The 26163-nt window shown below is 39.1% G+C and overlaps 1 protein-coding gene across 1 annotated transcript in view; it reads left to right on the forward strand.

Moving 5' to 3' along the window:
* sgk1 (serum/glucocorticoid regulated kinase 1) overlaps positions 1 to 26163 on the forward strand; it is a 48125-nt gene that overhangs the window by 4149 nt on the left and 17813 nt on the right. Inside the window, exons 3-4 of the mRNA XM_053482603.1 lie at positions 4240 to 4470; positions 19650 to 19847. Coding sequence (XP_053338578.1) covers positions 4240 to 4470; positions 19650 to 19847 — 429 coding nt within the window. The remainder of the gene's footprint in view (positions 1 to 4239; positions 4471 to 19649; positions 19848 to 26163) is intronic.

The raw sequence follows: 26163 nt of genomic DNA on the forward strand, positions 1-26163 counted from the left end.
CTCAGTAAAGATCTGCAGGCTTTCGCTTCAAAATTCCACCACACTGCTTTTGTTTTCGTCCACGGTCGATTGTTGTGTGCCTGTGCGGCTCAGGCTCGTGTCCAAGCCTGCACGCACACACACATGCGCACCCACACACATACTCACAAACAAGCACACGCTCAGCAGATGGATGGAGTGTTAGCAGCTGACTCAGTGAGATTGGTTTGGGGTTGTTATGTAGTTATGCCAACTGTGATTCTGCTCGCAGAGAGAGAGAGAGAGAGAGAGAGAGAGAGAGAGAGATCATGAGGACTATATATTGTATATGCACTTGTATTGAGTGTACTTGTAGTCTACTATGTGCACATTTATGTAAAGTGTTTGTGAGTATAGAGAGGTGTAGAGAAGTTCAGCAGGTTGTAGCGGGAGCCTTCAGTGTGTGGCATTAATGTATAGGCACAGAGTAGCAGTGTGTGGCAGGATGGAGAGAGGTATAGTTGGGTATAGCGAGGTGTGGCAGGGTGTAAAAATAAAGTGGAATATAGATCGGTGTAGCAATATTGGCAGCAAGTTGTAACAGGTATACCAAGATGAGGCAGAGGGTAATAAGGTGTAGCCAGGTCTAGTGAGGTGTGGCAGCGTGTAACAAAGTGTAGAGATGTGTGGTAGCATTTAGTAAGGCATGAAATGTGTGTCATGTAGCAGTGTGGTGGTAACAGGGTCTAGCAAGGAATAGCAGGGTGTAGCACAGGGTGCAAATCACAATGTAGCAAAGTATGGTGGCTGTGGCAGGCTATAGTGAGGGTGTAGCAGGGTGTAGTAAGTTATAAATGGTTGTGGAGAGGTGTGACAGGTTGTATTGATGGTACAGCAGGTTGTAGTGAAGTGCGGCAGGTTGTAGTGAGGTATGAATGGTTGTTGAGAGGTGTGACAGGCTGAATTGAGGGTGTGGCTGGTTTAAGTGAGGATGTTGCAGGTTGTAGTGAGGTATGACTGGTTGTGGAGAGGTTTGGCAGGCTGTATTGAGGGTGTGGCTGGTTGTAGTGAAGGTGTTGCAGGGTGTAGTGAGGTATGACTGGTTGTAGAGAGGTTTGGCAGGCTGTATTGAGGGTGTGGCTGGTTTTAGTGAGGTGTGTGGCAGGTTGTAGTAAGGCTGTGGCAGGCTATAATGAGGGTGTGGCAGGTTGTAGTAAGGGTGTGACAGGCTGTGGTGAGGTGTTGCATGTTGTAGTGAGGGTGTAGCAGTTTGTAGTCAAGTATGGCACTCTGTAGTCTGTGGTGGGTTGTAATGAGCTGTAGTTAAGGTGTGGCAGGCTGTAGTGAGCGTTGGGCAGGGTGTAGTAAGGTGTAGCAAGCTGTAGTGAGGGTGTGGTAGGGTGTATTACGGTGGGGCAAGCTGTAGTGATGGTGTGGCAGGCTGAAGTGGGTGTTGGCAGTTTGTAGTGATCTGTGGCAGGCTGTAATGAGGTGTTGGGTGTAGTGAGGTGAGGGTGTAGCAGGTTGTAGTGAGGGGGTAGAAAGTTGTAGTGAGGATGTAGAAGGTTGTAGTAAGGGTGTAGAAGGTTGTAGTGAGGGTGTAGAAGGTTGTAGTGAGGGTGTTGCAGGTTGTAGTGAGGGTGTAGAAGGTTGTAGTGAGGGAGTAGAAGGTTGTAGTGAGGATGTAGAAGGTTGTAGTAAGGGTGTAGCAGGTTGTAGTGAGGGTGTAGAAGGTTGTAGTGAGGGTGTTGCAGGTTGTAGTGAGGGTGTAGAAGGTTGTAGTGAGGGAGTAGAAGGTTGTAGTGAGGATGTAGAAGGTTGTAGTAAGGGTGTAGAAGGTTGTAGTGAGGGTGTAGAAGGTTGTAGTGAGGGTGTAGCAGGTTGTAGTGAGGGGGTAGAAGGTTGTAGTGAGGATGTAGAAGGTTGTAGTAAGGGTGTAGAAGGTTGTAGTGAGGGTGTTGCAGGTTGTAGTGAGGGTGTAGAAGGTTGTAGTAAGGGTGTTGCAGGTTGAAGTGAGGGTGTAGAAGGTTGTAGTGAGGGTGTTGCAGGTTGTGGTGAGTGTTACACTGTGAAATGACAGGGTGTAATGAGCTGTAGCGAAATGTAGCAAGATGTAGTGAGGTGTGTCATCTCCTGAAGCTGAAGCAAGATGGGACATGCTGTAACATTGTACGGTAGAGTACGGTAAAGGTGTCCCAGATTGCATCACCTTATATACAGAATCAAAATATAAATGCTAAATCAGTTGCCACACATTTCTCAGATGGTTAATGGTTTTAGCTAGTGATGTTGTAAAGGCACAATTTGTAAAAGGAAAACAAAGCAAGATGACATAATAAACCCTCTGCTGTAGGGTTCAACTCTGTTTGCTGAAAGCGTCTCAGCTGTCCTCTGCCTCTTGATGTGGTACAGTATCTGCTTGCATAAAGAAAGCAGAAAGAGAGAGCGCGAGAAAGAGAGAGAGAGAGATGTTTTGGAAAAGTTGAGTCATCCTTAGAACAATTCAGTTCCCTTTTTGTCTTTCACTCTCTCATTTGCAGCATATATATTCTATATATAAGTATGCTTCAGATTGTTGAGGATTTATAAATATTGAGAGAGAGAGAGAGAGAGAGAGAGAGAGAGAAAGATGAGAGTGTTTCGGTATGAAAGCCAGAGAGTTCAGCAATGCCAGCAGAGTGGCACACAGACAGCAGGAGATGACACTGACACGACTTTGAAAATCAGATCAAAGCATGTATGTATGTGTATGATAGAGTGAGAGAGAGAGAGTGAAAGAGAAAGAGAGAGACTTTTCACAAATACAGTGGATAGTTGATGACGTTGGCAGTGAAATTAATCCAGCCAAAATAATTTATTATTCCGCAGTTATTTTAATCAGTTGGGTGAAAAGAGAGATCAAAAGGAAAGCATGAGGCAAGAGGACAGAAATTCAGCTTTCATTTCTCCATCCTTTGTTATGTTTTGGTGTTTTGGTGCAGCACTAATGATTCTGTCCAATCTTTTATAGATAAGAGAATGATAAATCTAAAGAGCTGCTTTAAATAGGGGAACAAAGATGAGCCACTGTTTCAGTGTGTGTGTGTGTGTGTGTGTGTGTGTGTGGACTTGTGCAAGTGCCCTTTGGATGCCATTCTTGCTCTCCTTTACTGTAACAGATATGACTCAAGACAAGAGTTAATGTTCAGCTAAAGCATGCGCCTAAACATACAAAGTTCTTTTATACAGTATTTCTCTTGATTAAAGCCACATGTACAGAAATATGTGAGAAGAAACGAATCATACTGATCCTCTATAGTACATGTGTTTTTATAGTTTCGTCAACAGCACTTGTTTTGATGTTTATCACTTATAAATTGTTTAATTAAATAGGGATAAAAAAAGGCACACAAGGGCCTAACCATGGAATCCAGATTTCATTTTTTAAATATACAACTGAGAAAAGCTTGAAACTGTATAATGTCCTACAATGATGTTTAGTTTTACTAGTTTGAAACATGTATCCTTGGATGTATCAACCTAGGGACTGTAGGAACCCTTTAGGGACCCCAAGTTCGGTATCATTTATTACCCCAACCCCCTCCATTTGTTGCTTTATCCTGGTCAGGGTTGTGGTAAATCCAGAGTGGGGAACATTTTAATCCCTCCAATGCCACCATGATCAAGGTTGTGAGGGATCTAAAGTATGTCCTACTAAACATAGGAACACTCAAATCCATCATAGGGTTGTGGTGGATCCACAGTAGGGAACACTAAAGTCCATCCATGGTCACCATGATCAGGGTTGGGGTGGATCCAGAGTACTGTATATCTTGGAAAACCTTGTCACCATGATCACATGATCAGGTAGGGTTGTTGTGGATCCGGAGTTTATCCTGGAAAACCTGAGACCATTTCAATCTAACACAAGTCACCATGGTCTGAAATGGGTGTGGTGGATTCAGTGTTAGTACTGGGGAATCTAGGAACATTCCAGCCCATCACAGGTCACCATTCATCTACTGATATGCTTTTGGGAAGAAATGCAGTACATGCAAGCAAGTGCAGAACATACTAAGTGCACTTAAATAGTAGCCCAATCTGAGGTTCAAAGCAGGGAACCTGGAGCAATGGGGCAGGAACATGCCATCTGTGCCACTCTGCAGAGATTTAGAAATAGCAAAAATATTTGAAATAAAACTTCTGAATGGCTGAAATGTCTGTAAAAATGTATTTAGTTTTCCATAAGAGGAAACGTAGTTATGTAACTGTGTGTATTACAATACAATGTGTTGATTACAGGTGCGGAGGTGGATGAGAAACCCAAAGGTGAGCGTGGAGAAGCCCCAGGCTAAAGCCTTCCTCTCACCGTGTCCCAAGTGTCAAGATGGACAGGACCTGTGGTATACGCACTTCCCCACCTTATACACTTGCTGCCCCTACAGCCCGGGAGGGTATTACCTCCCGCACCCACCCAGCCCGCTGTGCCAACCCTGCATGCCAGGCCCACGGGACAAGTCCAAAAACTGCAAGGTCAGCCTCTTTACATCTTTAGTTTGACTAAATGAGTTAAAACAGATCTCCCACAAAATTAGTTTGTGTGTGTGTGTGTGTGTGTGTGTGTGTGTGTGTGTGTGTGTGTGCCCTTAGATTGACTCTCAGATAATGCATTATTTCATAACTTCATTTGTTTCATTCCTCCTCCAAATGTGCTCATGTTTAAATGAGCTATTTCTGAACAATAAACTGGAGGAGGGTATTATCTTATATGAGGTCACAGTTGGGGAAACATCTACTGTAATTTACTGCATAAAACCCCTGACCAATATGAAAAAGAAAAATGACAAAAACAGGAAAAGTTTTTTTGTTTGTACACACACACTTTAGACCCATCTGAATGTCTAAAAATGACTAAAATGTGAATTTTGCATAATATGTGCCCTTTAAACACTGGCTTGCAGCACATTGTTGAGTGTGATTTATAATATAACATTTATTTCTTATATTAATATAGTCAATGTTTAAAAGATATTGTTGGAAACAAAGCATGTCCTGTCTTTGTGAAGACTCCTGATAACAGTTGATAAAAATAAGACACAGGGGTAATCAGAAATAATGAAATAGAAGTATTGCTTTTTTGCTTCAGACTTAATATTGCTATTCAAACTAACACTTATTTCAATAATTAACTGATTACTTTGTGACATTTAGAGCTCTTCACTGCCTGTAAGATGAATCATAAATGTCTAAAAATCATTTCAAGCCTTCATCTGTCTAATCCCCATCTGCTGAGGTGCGTTCAAGTCAAAGAAGGACTTTTGATTGTGCAGAATACCAGAACACCCTTTTAAGAGTAATAACTTCCTTTATTTCTTTATATAATCCCCTGCTACACATGCACTGCACTTATCACAGAGTTTCACTAGTGCTTGGATACCATCAAGGTAGAAGGTTTTCTCGTTGTGCTGAAGCCATGATCACATTGCCTGCGTCATGTCCGAAACGCTGGCCTCCCAGGAACTCCTTCCAAGGCCCAAACATGTGGAAATGGCTTAGAGTGAGGTCAGGACTGTACAGGGGATGCAGCGATAACTCCCAGCCGAGTTCCTGTAATGTGCAAGTGGTGTTGGTGAATGATTGTGTGTACACTTCCTACAGAAAGATGCATTTCTTTTGCAAGTTGGCGTCAAGTTAACTGTCGATTTCCAAAAAGAAGTCGTTCCATTTGTTGAATGTTCTCTGTTCCAATTTATTGTATGCTAAACTAAGTTCCAGCTGCTGGGGCTAATTTCCAAGAGCCTGTTTTTCTCTTCACCTTATCTGCATGTGAGATAGTGCTTTAAGACCTCCTGAGACTTCCTGTGCTGGATGGATTTAAGGAGTTTCACTCTGTCTCTGTGCATTAGTCACGCTGTGCAGGTCTTCTCCCTCTCCCTCTCTGGGTGTTTATATGTGTTAGATGAGGCTGCAGAGCCTCACACTCTCTCAATCTTTCAGTCTCGGAAATCTGTACTGATGGAGCCTTTTCCAATCTCTCAGTCTGCTTTTGTCCTCTCATTCCTCTTTTCGTTTGTGTTCTCGGTTTGGTGATAACCTCCCTGTGGGGTAGCGAGCATGCACAAGGCTTCTTTAAACTCCAGTCGAGATGATGTCGCTTCCCAAACCTGAACGACAGAACCAGACAGAGTTAGAGACAGAGAGTGAGAAAGAAAAGATGATCCATTACATCATCCGTGCTCTTTTGCAGCAGCCTCGGGCCCAGGGCTGTCATATTTAATCCGACGAAGGACTAACGATGTGGCTCAGTTTAGAAGAAAAGGCGTCAAACTAGCAGGGACAAGGAAACGTTTAGCAGCAGAATTTATATTTCCAGCTTTAGCCCTATACACTGTAGAATGTGTGTTGACATATAAAATTTGGTTTAACTAATAGACAAATCAAACACACATTCAATGCCTTAAAAAGTATTTATACTCCTTAAAATATTCCATATTTTGTCATGTTACAACCACAAACGTAAATGTATTTAAATAGAATTTTATGTGATAGACCAACACAAAGTGGCACCTAATTGTCAAGTAGAAGAAAAATTATAAAAGGTTATACATTTAAAAAAATAAAATAAAAAAAAATACAATAAAACCATTCGCCTTCAAAAAATATAGTCCACTTGTGTGTAATGTAATCTCAGTATAAATACAGACGCTCTTTGAAGCCCTCAGAAGTTTGTTAGAGAACATTCTTGAACTAACAGTATTATAAAACCCAAGGAACACACCAGACAGGTCAGTTGTGGAGAATTTTAAAGCAGGATTAGGTTATAAAAAAAATTATATATTAAGCTTTGAGCATCTCAAGGAACACTGTTCAATCCATCAACCGAAAATAGTAAGAGTATGGCACAAACCTACCAAGACATGGCCGTCCACCTAAACTGACAGGTCGGGCAAGAAGAGCATTAATCAGAGAGTCAGCCAAGAAGCCCGTGGGAACTCTAAAGGTGCTGCAAAAATACACAGCTCAAGTGGGAGAATCTGTCCACAGGACAACTATTAGTCGTGCACTGCAGAAATCTGGCCTGAGCGGCAAAAAGAAAGTCATAAAAGGTCCTGTTTGCAGTTTGCAACGAGCCATGTGGAACATCCATCTGGAGTTGTCCAGAGAAAACCCCCAAGCCGGGGAAGAACATTCAGGATTTAAACCTCCTGTACTGGAGCCGCAAGCAGCGAGTGGTTCTAAACACTGAGCCACCATGCTGATATGTGGAATTACTTATAAAACAATATTTTTATCATTATTAATTAATATGTTTTCCCAAACAACAAGCAATAAGTAAACAATATAAGCAGAATTTGTTTTCAGTTCACAAGTATAAAACTTTCCTTCTACAGTTAATTTAACAACTGATCAAACCTCCTTAAAAAAAATGTTATTTTTGTGTTCCAATAACTGCTCAGAATTGCTATTCTTAGTTTCTAGGAATGTATAATGATTAAGTGACATTAGTCTTACCACGTATGATTTCAGCTGTAGAGTATGTTAATGAAGTGCCGATGGCAACATTAGAGACTGGCTTCCTTTACTCACATTCATTATTATGCATAAAATCTGTTTTGATCTCTGCGATTCTTTCTTTAAAGAAGTCATTTTGGTGTTCCAGGCGGTAACACAGCATTTCATAGGAACAGTTAATGTGTCATTACAATGTTTACTTCCTCTGGAATTAGAGTCATAAACCCAATGTGCCCTACTTCTGGAACTAAATCCTCGAGGAATGTTTTTTTTTTTTTTTTTACCGCAGTGCTGGCCTGATTGTTGGCATATTTGCTTAATTTGAGTGGATTTGGCAGAGCTTCAATCTGTCCAGGTTCCAGCTGTGCAAGTGAAAAGCAAGGAAAGGCAAAAATACATTAAACATATGTTGACTGATATTACACTATACCCAGGAGGGGTATGATGTACTGTATCTGCATGAACTATAGAGTACGAGTACTACTGACGTTGGACCGACATCTATTTTGGGTGGCAGTGTTGGCCACCTCGTCATAAAGTTGTGCAAACACTTGGACAACATTGGCAAAGGAGCTCTTTTCAAAACAACTCTGCCAAAGTTGACCCAGTACTGCCCAGTGTTTGCAAAGGAGCACTTTCCATAACAACACTGTCAATCAGCAAGGTGGAATTGAATGCGACTGGAAATATAAAAGCCCTGGTGCACTAATGTTGACTCAACATAATGGTGTTTTATTGGGGGAAAGGCCGAAATGCATTTTGTAAGAAAGAAAAAATGCATTTTGTTGAGATAAGTAGCATCACTTGATCATCTTAGTCTTTAGATGGATGATGCCTAATGTATATGCTACACTGGAGATCTAAATAACAAAATGGTTATTAACAAATACACATTTTTATTTTGGTCAGAGTTGAAAGTTTGCTACATGATTGTAGTAGAGCTGTGAATCATGGGTAGGCTGTCAAGTCAATTCACTTCAATTAATTAGGATTTTCGATGATTGAATTCAGCAGGTTTTTAAGTATTAAATACTTTGAAATACTGTATTGTATTATCTAAATATCATTTCTCATACAAAACGATAAATTATGTTTCCTGCCAATTTTCTCCTTCACACTCCAACAAATGCCGGGTTTATTCTATCCACCCATAAACTCAAAAGAAGGAGTGATACTTTGAGTATGTGCGGACAGCAGGAGTAATCTGTGTTTTTCTGCAAAAGGTGTGGTACGTTTTTTAAGGAATTTTTCAATTATAGACCATTTCATGTTTGTAAGTTGAACTAAATATTTTTAAAAGTACGAATCAATTCTGAATTGAAAACTAAGTCTTTTTCAATGATTCAATTAAATACATCGGTTAAATACTTGGTACATGCTTAATCAGCAGAGATCTTCAAAGTCTTTTTTTGAAGGTTTATTGAATAACTAATGGTTTTAGCTCATAGTAAAGGTTTTACTTGGAAATCAACACTTTCTACAAAGAACCTTAAAGGCTTTTCCATAAAAAAAAATTAAAAAAAAGAAAATAAGTGCATACTTGACCTTAGTGTGTGGTATGAACTCCAAAACGAGAAGAGAAGATGGAACCTGTCATGGTTAGCTCAGCGGTGTTGGTCAACATTGAGTGTTTCAATGGCTGTTTTAAAAGGTTTATTGGATGCTTTTTCATCCTTAATACAAGAAAACTTGTACTTGGAAATCATCTGATAGGAAAATAATAAAAGTTTTATTTTTTAAAGAAACAGTTTATTAGTTTAAGTGTTAATGGGGTACGTCTGCGCACTAGAAATAATTGATAATAGATTTTGAAAAATACCGATAATCCTTTAAAATTAACAAAACTTTAAGGGGTTTATTGGATAATTATCAAAAATAAAAGCATTTTACTGTGTTTTATATAAAAACTCTAAATATTTTTTCTGTGGAATAACTGAAGATACGATATGTGGATATGAAGTACCAATTCTAAATTATTACTTATAGATTTTAATACAGGCAGCATGGTAGCACCGTAGACCTTGCACCACCAGGGTCCGGGTTCGATTACCGCCTCGGGTCTATGTGCATGAAATGTGCATTTTCTCTGTGTGCTTGGTGGGTTGGTGCTAGCTTGACACTTGGTATCCTAGCAATAAAGGTTCTTCAAGGCTTCTGATGTGCACCTGAATTACTGTTACACATACAGTAGCATGTCAGAGTTTTCTTTGTCTGTTTTTTTGTTCTCTATGAGCCAGAGAAAGACCGAGGCAGATGAAGAGGGATGATACATGGTATTTTTGTCTCACTAGCTGTCCTCGGGGAGGTGTTGTGATTTAGCGGGTGTGGGTGCAGGGGCGTCAAAACCATCAGGAGCTGCGAACGATTTCATTCACGAGCGCGGCCCATATCAGATTCCCATCATTCACACAGCCACACACATACGGTCCTTGTTTATATTATATTTCATCTTCATAACTTAACTATATACTGTACTATAAGTCATCTCTGTTAGAGAATTTAGCTGCTTGAAGGGCAAACAGTGTTATACTACGAATGGAAAACGCTCTTTCACATTGTGCACTTGGATGGTGTATCTTTGTGCGTGTGTGATGCGCCAGGGAATTAATGTGGCAGAAAGATTCAGCCTGGCTGTAGTGTGCTGATGACTCATCGCTGGGGTCTCTGCTGTGACACCCACGCTCTCACACACACTCACACACACACATTGTAAAGGCTAAAACGCAACATAAAAGAGGGCTTATTAATAGGCTCAGGTTCAGAAGTGTGATTGTAGATCAAGGGGCCTTTGCAGCAGAGTGTGTGTTCTTTGACCTGCATTTAGAAATACCGCCGTCATCACATCGGTTTTGTCGTCATGGTAATTACTGTATGCAAGAGAGATTGCAGCCCAGTGGAAATAGATATGGCCGGTGATTGCGTTACTGTGCGGCCGAGATTACGGTTGTCAGCAAAATGATATGAGCGTTGATTACGACCCCGTGCCAAGAACGGATGACCTTGAACGGCGAGGTCAACGAGAGCAGTTTGGACTCGGCCAGGGAGTCTTGGAACACGCGTCTGCGGCGTGACTTCCTTATATTACATAACAACTTCTGATATGTTGTTTGTGTGTATTCAATTGTAGACTACAGTTAAATAAAGATTATGCACAGTCATATCCACAGGGGTAAACATATTAAAAACTGTGTATTTGGGTTTTTTAATATGTCAGGTAGAATGAAAGTTACCAGTACTTTTATAAAGGGTGAATTTTACCACTGGCAGAATATGGGAATGACATCATAAAAATGTAGAATTCCCAGAATGAGCATATTATTATTCGATTTGGTCGTAGAAACAACCGAAAACAACCATAAAAACATGTTATCATGTATCTGTGCTATTTCTTTGCCTATGTGACCCTTTTTTTTCGGTCATGTTTGGGTAGTTGGTTAAAATGAACTTACATTTAGTTCATCATATTGCCTAATTTGTGCTGAAAAACAGGACGTCACTCTATACTGCACAATTCTGAGCCCTATATATATTTAATTAAAAAATTGCTTTGAACTTTAAAGACTACTATCATCAATATTATGTTATCCTTTATGCTATTATTATACATTGCCTAGCCCAAAAAATTGCACATTAGATAGATAGACAAGGATAGTAACATAATAGACAGCAAACATGTAGTTAGAATTATCGATCTTCAATCATGTATAGTGTAATTTATTATTAATTACAGTTTGTATTATTAGTGTCATTGTTTCTCGAAAACCGTATGTAATATCTCAACACATTTTTCTATTTACGTTCATCTTGTTATCTTGTATTGATAAGCAGAGGCTTGCTTTATACAGTAGATGTGTTGCCTTACAGTATGTATGTACTTTATGCATTGCTCTGGAATAGGGTCAGTCTGGACTCATCACACCATTTGAACGTTGTTCATTGCTCCAATATCCAATATTTTTATTTCCTAGCAAAGTGAAGCTTTTTTTATAATTACTCTTACTAACAATTTGTTTTTTTTTATGGCTACACAGCTGTTTAAGCCCAAACCCGAGAGTTCTCATCACGTTAGAGATGCTCAAATAATGCTCTTTCCCCATAAATAACTCTGATTTCTGTTTTTATGATGCAGCACGAAGCGTTTTTTGATGATTTTTTTTTTCTGTAAACATGTCTGGTTCCAATTTGACAGTTTCCAGATTTTAAAATAAATCTATAAATTAATAAGCATTTCATCGTACGGTGTAAATCCGAGTAAATACATAAATGCAGAAAAAAAGCAGTCATGAACCTGCCTGGCTCTATGTGTAGAAGTATTTGCCCCTAAACCTGATAACTGGTTGTGCCACCCTTGGCTGCAACAACTGCAATCAAGCGTTTGCAATAACACGATAACTGACAAGTCTTTCACATCACTGTGGAGGAATTTTGGTCCACTCTTCTGTGCAGAATTGTTTCAATTTTGTCACATTGGAGTGTGCTTAAAACATGAAAAATGAAAAGGGGGGGGGGGGGGGGGGGGGGGCGGCAAATACTTTTTCATGCCACTGTATTTTATTATTTTATATTTTTTATATTTTTCGTACATCACTAATAAAACCATAATATTTACTAATACATTGTCATTTTATTTATAACATATCACTGTATTATACACTATATATATCACTGTTGACATTTAAAAAAAAAGTTTATATTATGCTTTAGTAAATATTATTGGTGTACATCTTGCTCTCAGATTCCGCCTGTGTGTAAATGAGGGCCTCATTAGAATCAGGCACGCTTGAAGGGTAAAGGTCACGCCTAGATAAAGCACTCATAGCCAGCACCAAATGAACTGTAACACCTAAATACCTGATTAGATTGCTACAGTACATGTGTTGACCTTTTCTAATTAGATCAGGTCTTGATTCAATTATTTCCTTTGTCTTCTTAGATGTTTAGAATTCCTCAAACACGAATGCTATAACGCTCCATAACTTCTGACGTTCTGTCTTGTCAATGATTCCCAACTGCTGTTCTCTAGTCTCGCATGAAGCCGAGTGCTTTTTATTCATCAGCTTAGAGAATATTCCACCTCTCCCCCACCTTTTGTCAAATCTTCACATTTTAAACTTTTAACAGCAGGCTGTCCACCTCCGTGCTGAATCTAAGTACATCCGAGCGGCACAGAGGCCAGGAAAGAGTGTGTAGTTACATAAGAGCAGCCTCCGGAGCTGTGCATACCTGTCACATTGCAGGAGAATTAGCACTGCTCTCATTTCTCACCTCTTTCTCTTCGCTCGGTAGCGCTCGACCTCGTGGCCTTTGCTCCTTTGTATCTCTGCTGAGAGTTAATGATGCCAGTGGAAAATGTAGTAAGGATGAGTCAGGGAAAAGTGCATTTTTTGCACAGTGAACCGTGCATTACTAGGACAAAATGCAATCTTTGTAACACAAAAACTACAAAGTCATCAGACGTTTGAGATTTGGCAAGGGTTTTTAAGGTAACTGACAATAAGGAACAATTGATTATTGTTCTATCTAAAGATCTATTTAGAGGCATATTCAATAAAGGAAGCCTTTTGATGTTTATAATAAACATCAATGAATGCATCTAGACATTGCATCACAATACACTTTATTTACTCTTTGGATTTGTTCCATTGTTTCTAGAGCAATGGTGGTTTTTGGTGGTTGCTCACCTGATGCCCAACCCTCCTCCTTTCTCATCTGGGTTTTAGGATGGGCAACAGATCAGTGATTTTTGTATAGGCATTGGGTTAATAATGGCCTTACCTAAGGACCCAACAAAGGGATCCAAAGAAATTCAGCAGTGTCCAGGCTTGAACCCCCAACCCTCTGATCAGCAACCCAGTTTCTCAACCACTTGAGCCACTTTTCTTCTCATATTCATCCTAGCTCTTCCTTGTTTTGTCAGCATACACCCCTTAGACCTTAAAAAATGGACCAAAATACAGAGAGCACACTAACTGTAGAGTTCAAACCCATACACTCTAGTGGACTCTCTCTCTCTCCCTCTCTCCCTTTCTGTCTCTCCAGGAATTCTGTTCCTTTTCTGCAGTGTGTTCATGATTTCTGCTACTATGTATTTTTTACCTCTGACATGATGTGGAGCACAATTACTTACCTGGCACTTTGCCCTTTGCTCTTCTCTTCCAGGAAGAGTCTGGCACAATCAGCTGGTAGATGTATTATTAAGAAAGTTCATGTCCTTTTACTCACTTTTACTGCTGCAGCCTTAAAGACTTTTTCGTTTATGGGAAATTTCTAAGAAGGACATCAAGCAGCGATAATGATTCCATGAAAGAATTCAATAACGATATGGTTATACAGTTAAAAAATAATATGGGGTTCACTGTTGTGTTAAATAGTAAGCATAATTACCGTAGACGGTATGTGAGTAACAGTGGGACTGATTGAAAAAGTTTACTTCTATCATTGGTTTAGTGTTATTATCATCTTCATGGTTGAGACTTATGCCAAGGTTCCTCTATTATTGTATACTGTGTATAGGCATAAAGCTATCGTGCACAAACAGGAACACACTCTGTAAACGACTGATAAGAATCACTATCCGTGATACAGAGATTTATTTTTTTAAGTCTGTACCACACCCTGTCCCTTCCAAATTACAAGCATGTTAAACAGAGAAGCTTATTTGGTCAAGTCACATGAAGTTTATGGTCTCATCATTTGTACTTGAACAATATTTAATTAGGTTCTCCAAAGAAAAATCAGGGATTGAGGTCTTAGTACCTGCTTTTATTCATATAAAAACGCATGCATAACCAAACACAGTATGGCTTGTATAATGAAATGCTTTTTTACAAGGGTCTTGTGGTAGGATTGTCGCGGCCAGGAAAAAAAGGCCCAAGTTAAATTCTCCCCTAATGCCTGGATGCAGTGCCGGTAACAACCCCAGATAAAATGGGAGGGGTGCTTCAGGAAGGGCATCCGGTGTGAAATCTGTGCCAGGTTGTGTGCGGATCGGCTGGACTGCTGTGGCGTCCCCTTGACTGGAGCATCCGAAAGACTAACTCTATACAACTTACCCTGACATGGGAGGTCTGGACCCAATTCCTTGGGCAAATGGCAGGGTACAGCCTTAAAGGGAGTACCAATCTACTACAGGGCAGACAATCACACACACACACTGGGGTGAATTTGGGAAATGTGGAGATCCCAGAGGGAACCCACCAAGCACTGGGATAACATGAAAACTCCTCACACACAGAGTCGAGGTGGAAATCCAACCTCGAAGGTGCGAGGCCACCTTACTGCCCCAAAATGACCAATTCACATCAGAGTAAAATTCACATCAAGGATCAAAAAAAGTAAAATTACAAAAGGAACAAGAAGGGAAAAACTGTGAAATGTACAGAAGTTTAAATCTAAGGAAAATATAAAATCTGGAATTATATCAGGAATTGTATCATATGTATCATGTATGTACAGTACCAGTCAAAAGTTTGGACTCTCCATTTTAGTCCATAACTAAACCTTCTGCTGCAGAGGAGAAGTTCATTTAGAGTCACCAGTCTAAATATCTTATTGCATGTTTTTGGACGCCGTCAGCATTGTTTTACAATTTAAAAACAGAAATAAAAATCAGGAATCAGGAGAGTCCATGGAATTAGAAGGGTGTCCAAACTTTTGACAGTTAATGTAGGATGTACCATTTTAAATGATTATCATGTATTATAAGGACAGTTTAATGAATTAGACCCAGTTGATTTAAATGGTGTTTGAATCCTCAGTTTGGGCTAGAAAGAATTCCAAGCCTTTTAATAGTCCTCATATTCTGTATATTATTTCTCTTATGATTGCTGGTAATCTGTTTTGGGTCGACAAGATTTAAAGAGTTAAAAAAATAATCCAGGAAATGAGACAATGAGACACAAAAACAAAACTGACTCTTGGATTTTTTTAATGCATTTTTTTTGCACAAAAGGAAAGAAAAAACCATGCTTTGCTATAGGAGCTTTATCCCAGCTAGTGTTTTGGTGCTTTTTCTCAATTATGTTTATGTGGGTACAAAAGTAGGTATGTTACAATATGCCATCTTGGCTGTGTAACTGCAATGACACCAGGGTTGGGTACTGATACTGAGTTAATATGTCATATAGAAGAATGTACCATAGTATTGTTTTCTCTGTGTTCCTTTGGTCAATGTTTGCTCTATAAAACATTTTGTGAATGTGAATGTGTAACTGGTGTCACGCTCTTTGCAAGAAATGTTACTTTGCTCTGTAAAGAAAATGAGAAATGGCTGTATAGAAAGAATTCTAAAAGGAAAATCTCACTTCCATCGTTAATGAACTGTAGGAGAAAAGTATTGTAGTTCTACAACATGAGATAACAGTGCTCTTATAAAACACGTCTGCAGCGCTGCTCATATTTCCTTCCAATATTGTGTTTCAAATTAACCATGGTTTGAACAAAAAAGCTTAGTTATTTGTAAAAGGAGAAGGAAGGCTGTTCGTTCAAGTGCTTTAATCATGTTAGAGACAAAGACGGAGAACGTGAAGGTGTACTGTATTTCTGCCTCGAGCTGAGATGCACTGAGAGGTCACGACTCACACAGACACAAAACATGAATTCTCACTGCATAGTAAATAATAATAATAATAAAATAATAATAATAATAATAAACCCACACCAAAATCCAGGAAACTTTTCCGTAGAACCATAAACACACATCCACAAGCATTCATACTTGCAGCCCGTAGCCAGCAGTGCCCACACATGTTCAGACCAAAAACACGGGAAAAAAAAACTTGGCTGGCGTCCATGGGTCCTGTCACGCTAGCATCAATAGGTGCAGAACTACATTACCCATCAGCCCCAGCATGTTACAAGTCGTACACTATGGTATTTAAGCCATGTCTTGTACATGCTCGCTGCACTCGCTGTCTAGCATTAGTCATTAGTTGTTGTTTGTTGTCGGGTGTGCCTTCTAGTCTCTGCGTGTTTTGCCATGAGGTTGTGGTTCATGCTTAGGTTCATAAGGTTTGTCAGTATTGTTTTGTGTAAAAATAAACTCAATCTGCACTATAGCATCCGGCCCTACCTACAATTTGTGGCAGGAAGTTAAACCAAACAAGTCCTAATGAGAGAAACGGGAAAATGTATCAGCAACTGTGGAAAAGAGGTTGGGTCAGAGCCACATGAGAATGGCAGAATGCCATGCACCCGCCAGGAACACTTTGAGGAGGAGGTTCTTGACCTAGCTAGAACCATCTTCCACTTTCTCTGGCCCACTCCTACGGACATTCTACTTTCATCTGCTGAAGATATCACTCTGCCTCCTTCCTCTACCGAGGATGTCACTCTGCCTTGTTGCTCTGCTGAGGACATCACTCTGGGTCCTTGATGTTCTGACAATGCCAATATGCCTTCTTGCTGAGGATGTCACTGTGCCTTCTTGCTGTGCAGAGGACACCACTTTGCCTTCTTGCCATGCAGAGGACAAGACTTTGCCTTCTTGCTTTGCCAAGGATGCTTCTTTATCTTGTTGCTCTGCTGAGGTTGCCAGTCTTCCATCTTGCTCTAATGAGATACCAGTTTGCCTTCTTACTCTGCTGAAGATGTCCCCCTACAACTCTTCCCCAAGAGAAGATGCCACTGTAGCTCATAGCCTCACCATGGGCACCAGTCCATCTCCCTGTTTCACTTTGAACTTAACTTCACCACCTGGAGCCACCCTGCTTGTTATTTCATCATTCTATTCTTGATCTGCTGAGGTCATCAAGCTGCCTCCTTGCTCTACTGAGAACATTGCTCCTCCTTTCTGTTTTGCAGTGTACGGCGCTTCCCCGTCTTGCTATGCATAGAACGTCTTCACAGAAAATGTTGCTCCCCCTCTGGCCTTGTGGAAGATGTCACAACCCCATCAGGCTCTGAGGAGGACTTCACTGCCCCTCTCGCTTAGTGAGGAACGTTGCTCCACCCTCTTGTTACATCTTGGACTTTGTTACTCCTGCTGCCTGCTCAGTGGCTGATGCTCCATTCTCGTGCTATGGCTTGAATGTCGTGCCACCCCTTTGCTCCCCGTTTGGTAGACCAACTACTTTATGGGTAACGCGTTCATTCAACCCTGTTGGCGTAAGGGCCCTTTTTAGCTGAGAGACATTTTGTCTAGCTGCCCAGGACTTCTCATTCTGTAATGTTGTCCCAAAACAACAGAACCCCTCATTCTCAAGATGTCACATGTGTCAATCACTCTAACTGTGAAAGTCTTCTCATGATTTGTTTAAGCACTATTTAAGCCGTGTCTTGGTCACCACTCACAGTCTAGCTGTTGTCTTCGGTTGTCATTTGTTGTCTGTTATGCCTTCTAGTCTGAGTCTGTTTTGCCATGAGATCATAGTTCATGTTTAGGTTTCTAAGGTTTGCATTGTCGGTATTGGCCGTCTTTTGTTTAAAGAATAAACTTAATCTGGACTTGCATCCGCCTTCGCCTTACATTCGTGACAGGTACAACCAGCAGAAGGAAGCCTTGTGGGATCTTAGGAATCTCAAGAATGTTTATCCAACGAGAACAGCTCCGGCCTGAACTTTCCTTAAAGCTATAATGCAACCAGTGTGCACACACACACACACACACACACACACACACACACACACACACACACACACACACAAATACAGGCTTCCACAACAGCATTTTTCCACTGCCAGACAAATCACCAGGCATCAGAGAGACAAGATGAGAGAAGTAGAGGAAAAATGGTGGTGGTGGGGGGTGGGGCGTGAGGAATGAAAAAATTTATAAAAAGATCAGGAGATGGGAGAGATATAGAGACTATATAAAAGGAAAACTGTAGAATAAAGGCGAGATGAGATGAGTTTTTCTCCTCTCATCTCTTCCCCATGGTCTCCCAGAAAGGCTGAGGCTCACTCATTAGGGATTAATAAAAAATATATATTTTATTTTTATAATTTATCTCTGCAATTTCTATGTTTTATAAAGATTACAAGTGACAAAGTGATAAGTTAAAGAAAGTGACAAGTTAAAGAAAGTAAATGAGACCAGAGAGGCACACAAGTGTAAAAAAGGGGGGGAAACAATAGAACAGAGAGTGGAGTTATGGGGAGGAGATGAGAGGAGAAATACAAACAGGAAAGAAATGAAAAGAAAAAGAAAAATATAGAGGCGAGAAATAGAGAGTGTAGAGGAAAAATATTAAGAGAAGAGCAGAAGAGGAGTAGAGGAAAGCCTTATAATGAGAGGGAAAATACTGAGCAGAGACTGAGAGAGCAGCAGAGAAATAAAGAATGGAGAAATAAAGTGAGGAGGAGGAGAAACGGAGGAGACAGAAGGAGGGGAGGTGGAATAGAGATAAGAGATGAGAAATGAAGACAAGAGAAAGGGACGAGACATAGGGAGCAGAGAGGACAAATAAAAAAAGGAGATATAGAAATAGAGGAGATATGGAGAGGCGAGAGGAGAAGTAGAAGAGAATGAGAAAGCAGAGGAGAAATAGTGAGAGGAGATAACGCGAGAAGAGAGGAGAAATATATGAGAAATATAATTATGGAATGACATATATATAGAATGACATATGGAGAGAGAAGATGAAAAATAGTGGAGAAATAGTGAGAGGAGTTAAAGGGGAGAAAAGACATAAGGAGATGAAAGGACAAATAGGTAGAGAAGAAATGGAAAACTAGAGTAGTAATGAAGGGAGTAAACAAAGAGAAAGGAAATAAAGAGAGGGAAAAGAGAGAGGTGAGAAATAAAAAAGGAGAGAGAGGAAATGAGAAATAGAAAATGTCAAAGGGGAAACAGAAAGACGAGAAGTAGAGAGAGAAGACAGAGAGAAGACAAATAGAGAAAAAAGAGAAAGGGATAAGAACATTGGAGATTGGAGGAGAAAAAAGAGGACAGAAGAGAGAAATATAAAACGGAGAATGGTAGAGAGGGGAGGAGTGGTGGAGACAAGGGAGAGGAATGTAAGAGATGAGAGGAGACTAAGAGAGAAGTGAAGAGAAGTTTGCTTTAAATTACACTGTTATTTGAGAGCAGACATGAACGACTTTTGATTTTTTAGGGAATTAGGACACTGCGTGCGTGCGTGTGTGTGTGTGTGTAAAAAACATTTTCAGAGTGAAATTAAAATCTAATGAAGAAAGAGCCTTCCACACAGAATCTGTTCATCTATATGCTTGCATGCCTGTGTGTTTGTTGGTTTGTCCAGGTGAGGAAGTGGAAAATGTTGAGTCGCCATCATGGCGATGGGAAGGCGAAAGAGGCGGAGCCAGAAGGTCACATGGTCTGCCCCTGGGCCATGTCCCCGCTGCTGGGAAACCCTGTACTCATGGAGTGCTCTGTCTGCAATGGGCCCTTCATCACCTATAGCAGTGAGGAGGCTTGGCAACCACGGCAACGCACACAGGTCATTACACACACACACACACACACACACAAACTACATGACAGTGTTAACTGATGTCATGTAATTACCTCGCTGATTGTTTTATGGATCATAGTCCCTTAGTGCCATTTAATGCACTTCCACGTCACCGTTATTACCCATCATGCCTCGCTCTCAGACTCTGTGCAAGTCAAGTGCACTAACAAGGCAACTTTGCTAAACTTTGTGTACACCTGCTACCAGAACACCGCCTGAGGGCAGGAACTGAAAAATCCCACGTTGTCCGGACATGTGACTCAAAGACACACACTTGACTTTACAAACCGAATCATTACGCTACATTTCAGAGCGGTGAAACACATCGGCCTGGTTAGCTCAGAGCAGGCGGCATCGCTAATGCTAGCTCACACTCAACTCACTCGGCTTCCATTGCAGTCTCCAAGGGGGTCATTAAAGAAGATTTTCAGTATCTCTCTTATGAAAAGTGTGTTTGAAGCTATGGCAGGTGCTTTTAGTGCTGTAGGGCATCACACAGTGCATAAAAAAAAGAACACTGCTAAAACACTAATTCATAATTTATGAAAAACAAATGGATGGATGGATAAAATATTCACTTGATTTATTTGAGATTATTTGAATATCATAGTTTGGAACTTAAATATGCACAAGACTCAAGAATTGCTTGGCCTAAAATTATTAGATATAATAATAAAGTATAATAATTAAATAGAATAATAAAATAATTATAATTTATATGTTGTAACTATTTAAGATTTATGGTAAAACTATCATAATGTTAATTATTTCAATTATAATTATTATATTATTTTAGATATTTATGCTATTGCTATCACCTTTCTTTTATTAGTGCTTTAAATTAAATGTCAAAACTATTATCTTTAATAATGCCTAATATTAATAGGCATTATAAAAAAAATGGCAAAGTGAAATAGTATGATGTATATTATATTAATATAATTAGGGCCCAAGGACTACAGTGTGCGCAGTACCCTCTTGCAATATATATATATATATATATATATATATATATATATATATATAATGTATAGCAATTAATTTTGTTTTAAAGTATTTTTACAGGTTTTTCTTTTATATATATATATTCTCATATTTAAATGAAGAATTTTATTTTATTTATTTATTTATTTTTTATTTTAAGTCACCATGTACATTTAAAGAAGCAAATACTTGAGAAACTTTAGCTGGATAATTATTGCAGTGATTAATATGGTGAAATTAATTTTAAATCGACGCATTAAATAGCTTCTTGTTTCTTAATCAACCATGTCAGATGGTTATGGAAAAGGTGTTAGTGTTTAAAAATAATCAAATTCTTGCCACTGAATCAAGCAAAGAAAACAACTGAGAAGATTGCTGAAATGACTGGAATTGGGTAAAGAACTGCCCAACCCATTAATAAAACCTGAAAGGATAGTTTTAAACCATCACTTCATAGAATAAGTTTGGGTAAAGAAAAAAATTACAGTAGAGATGAGAGGTATTTTTAATAGTGATTTTTTTTTTAATAGAGAAAGCATTTCCATGTGCACACAATGTGATGAGAACCCACAGAACTGTGACTAAACAGGTGTATGGTCATAAAAGAACCACTTGTTAGTGGGAAAATTCAGAAAAAAGTTTGCTACGGAGCATAAAGATCAGACTTTTATAAACCTAAGCCTCACCTCGTCAATACAAGATGATAACAAGTTCATGCAAATGGAACTAAATGTTGTGACATTGCATAAGTTTGTTGAAACAATGACATGAAGAATAAACCCTGTTATTAAAGCTGAAGGCGGTCCATCACAAAAATAGAGTGTGCATAATTTTTATTCAATTGTAGGCGACTTTGAATATCCAGCACAACAATACACACAAACAACACATCGAAATGTTTGTTATGTAATATATGGAAACCATGCTCCAGGTGCATTCCAGAGCGATGGGTGTGTCAGGGTAAGAAGGGAAGTGGTGAAACTATTATAATATTTGTATTCAAATGTACAATAGCATAGCTTTGAATTAAAAGGCAGCTTTAAATGCAGAATTATTATCTCGATTTATAATAGATTTTTTACCACTTTTTATTTCATACACTTTTGTTTAAATAGGCTTTTATATAGTATTGTTAAACCGTCCTCTTATTGCATTTGTTTTAGAATGTATATTGATTTATATTATATTTGTATGTATTGTGTATTGTTTTACTTGATATAAATTTATATACATAAATTTAAATATATTTGCAATACTGAAATAAATTTCAAACAACAGGCTGCTGAGATAATCAACAGAAATCTGATAGAGCTAAATGAATAACTGGGATTCATTATGATACAATAAACAGTGGATAATGTCACTGAGATATTTATTGCTAAAATTCTACTGAGATAATAAAAACACTTACGCTTATACTTACAGTATGATCATTACCTCTATTAGTACTGTAATGATTTTCCTAATGACCTCTCAGGGAGTTTTTCCTTGCCGCTGTCTTCTTTTGTTTACTCCTCTTGCATAAATCTTAATCTTTATCCAGATACTGTATCTATTTGATGCTCAAAGAGCTATATACAGTAAAGTGTACAGTGTCTACTCAGAAACGAATGGGAACATGTTGAACAATATCTAAAGGAAATATGAATGTAAGTATATACAGTAGTTTGATGCTTGTTGCGTTTAAGTTTAAAATTTTCAGACATCCTGTGAATAAATCGTTTTTGCCCCATAATTTAATTTGGAGATTTGTTCGAACTTTGTGCAACTCCATGGTGGCCTCATCTTCCTTTATTTCTCTCTCTCTCTGTCTCCTTTTCTCCCTCTCTCTCCCTCTCTCAGATGATTTATTTAATGTAATATGTGTGTGCTGCAGAGAGAGAAGGGGTTCCTGCAGTACTCTCGCAGTGTGGTACTTAGCACAGGAAGAGAAAAACTTGTCATGCGTTATTAATGAGGCCTACATCTGCTATCGCTATGGATACAGTCTCCTCCGACTCTGTGAAACAAACTTTAGAGAGAGAGAGAGAGAGAGAGAGAGAGAATAAAAGCATCAGCTCTAGACACACAGAGGTGTGTGTGTGTGTGTGTGTGTGTGTGTGCGTATCATATATCAAGTAAGTAGGTTAAGGTTAGCAGTCAGAAATCTTTCACTTTCACACTGCAACCTCCTTGCCGTGCGCTACAGTCCTGCATTATTTCTGCACAGAAATAAAATTAAAAAAGAAATAAAAACTAAAGGTCAAGCCACACGAATGGTAAAGTTTAGCACCGTACAAAGTATATACTGTGCAGCTAAATCTTGCTTACTTTGTTTTGTACCTACATCATCAGCGTGACTGTCTGCAAAAACATTAGGTCATATTTGTGGCTAAGAACCACCAACCATTAACCATTTTTCTATATTTAGCCTATTACTGTGGGCAAGCTAAGAATTAAATGAATAAAGGAGAGGATCTTCACAGAAGAATGTAAATATAGATCAACTATCAGGTCGTACATTACTGGCATAGTTGTGTCACACGAGTTGTGGTGCATAACAGGAAAACATGATCTTTCAACTGATACAAGATTCTTATCAGCTTGTGAAACAAGCGAAGGTAAGGCACGGCTTAATGCTTGGCACACACTTTAGAGCCCTGGATTTGCACAAACAATGCTCTGTGGCAGTAATATGAAATAGAACACTATCAAATCAAATTTTTAACATACCGAAAATGTGATTAATCAGACAAAACATGTCCGTACTGGAGCTACAAGGCTAATCATGCTAACAGTTTGATGAGTAATAAGTTTCTATATAAACACTTGTCCTGGCTAAACTGTTTTCCAGTTCTCTGCTATCATGCAAAAGCAACCAGCTCTCAACCTTATTCCTGGGAGACTACTGTTCGGCATATTTTAGTGTTTTCCTTGCTCTACCAAACCCACTTCAATTCAATGAAAACAGCACAGGTTTTTACGTCGGATGCATTTCTGATGCGACCCTCCTATTTTTTTTAACCAGACACTGTAAGCAGGGGCTCGAACCTGGAACCAAATCATCAACATAGAGCCTTAGCCGCCTGAGCCACCACTCCTCAACTGACTTCAATTAAGAAAATGCTGTTAATTAGTTGATTAGTTATATCAGGTGTGCTAGGAGCTGAGCAAGCACTAAAGTGTGCAGGTCAGTGCTCCACCAGGACCGGAGTCGAGAACCTTTAAATTTTAAGGAACAGCTTTTTTCAAGCTGTTGCTCATGCATTGTTCTGTATATTAATTTCTGAAGGCAGCACTATCTGCCTTCTTCTGCATACATGAGCTCATTATCGGCTAGTCTTACTGTGATTTTCAGGAAAACAGATATCTGTTTGATCAATGTGCGGTATGGCACTGCAAAATTTGATGTGGACGGTTTTATAATTTTTCCTTATACATTAGTTACCTTAGCTTTATATGATCAGTGCAAAAGGGAAGAAGCATGCCTTGGATGATTAACTATATTTGTATTAGATTAGATTAGATTAGATTAGATTTTAGTGTTATTGTGCAGGGTACATGTACAGAACCAATGAAATGCAGTAAAAATACTGCCCCAAAACTTTCCAGTGTGTGTCTGTTGAGTTAAAGTCTACTTGCTGGAGTCATGGGCTCTTTTTATTCTACTTTAAGATTGTATTACCGTAAAAATATCCAGAAATTAGGGTACCTTTTGGTTGTGTTTACAACAAATTAAGCTTTCAGACAGCACCGGTTGTTGTACACTGAATCCCACAAAATGCTAATGCAGTGACAGCGTAGGACAAGAATAAGTGCAGCTCAATATAGTAAATACACAGGACAGTGGTAGTAATTACCAAGTAAACACTAATTACACAGAGACGAGAGCAACATCAGGATAAATTATACGACAAAACAGACTGCTGATGTTGCAAACCGCGTGAAGAGACAGTTGCAGGACCTGTAAGAATATAGCAGTTTTAATATATTTATAACATGTTGGAAATGATGCCTCATGCTCCCAGAAACACTGGTGCCATTTTGGAAGAAAACCTCCATAGATATGATAACCTGGTCATTCGGTACTGTACATTCAGCTGACTTCGTTTTATTGCCTCATAGCGTTGCTAAGTCTAGACCTGAGCGGTTGAAACAACCCCAGATCATAACACTGCCTCACGATGCATGACGGGTGCATCGCTTCATCCACTTCATCGTCCTGGATTAGGGTCAATTTGAACTCATTAGATCACGTGACTGTTTTTCATTGTTTTAAAGTCCAATCTATATGCTTCCTAGCAAATTCAATCCTTTTTTAAATAGTTTTAGTAACAACACATCTGTTTTTTCTCCCAGTTGTATGAGTTTTTGTAGGTGTGTGTGTGTTTTGGACATGCTCATACTTCCATTATTAAACTTATTGTAGGTGTGATGATTTTTTTATATGCTGCATCTCATGACTTTTTTTCCGACCACGTTTCTTCCATGAAGTTGACGGTTCAACACTATCCTTCCAGGTTTTGATAATGCATTAGACAGTTCATAACCGAGTTCCAGTAATTTTTATGTTTTCATTGTCTGATGCAGACCAATACCTTGACCCTACTGAAACAGCTACTTCTTTAGGCAGGAAGTAAACTGTATATGGCCTAATACTCTTGTTTCTATAGTAACAACTAGCTCAAAGGGACTTTGCTTGACATGATCTAATATAAATCATTAACTTATTAAAGAAATTAAAAAGAAAGTGTTGCTATACACTATAATAAAGAAAAACATACTGGATACTAATGCATAATGTATGAGATGTTTGTTTAAATTCATGAAAGAAGGTAAAACTATAGGTGTATGTTTTTCTCCTTGGGAAAGTCTTCAGGACAACAGGCTTTGGGTTTCATGGTTTCTTAGTAACATGACAAGCTTATTCATGCAAGAGAAAAAAAGAAAGCTGGTGAGTAATCAAATATTTGGAGTGCCTATATTGTTAGTGTTAAAAGGGCTTGCACTGTGGGTAAAACTCTGAAGTTTTATTCTTAAACCAGTAGATAAAGAGTGTGGTCACTGGCAAATATACAATGGCTGTTCTGATATTCATTTTTTTAAATTAAATATACAATTATTACTCAACATCACAAGCGATGTATTCGAACCCAAATCCCCTTTGTCGCAGATGATGGTCTCCCATGGTTTGCCATCAATTCTGGTTCCCCTTCTTTAAACTTTTACATCCATCTGTGTGCATTACTCTTGGTGTCATTTGTGTACATTTTCTGTAGCGCATTGAGAGAGCTTTAACTGTGACGAAGGGGATTTTCAAAGAGGATTCGAGAGTTGG

This window comes from Clarias gariepinus, chromosome 22 (assembly GCF_024256425.1).
Source record: "Clarias gariepinus isolate MV-2021 ecotype Netherlands chromosome 22, CGAR_prim_01v2, whole genome shotgun sequence".
In the NCBI taxonomy this organism is placed as follows: Eukaryota; Metazoa; Chordata; class Actinopteri; order Siluriformes; family Clariidae; genus Clarias; species Clarias gariepinus.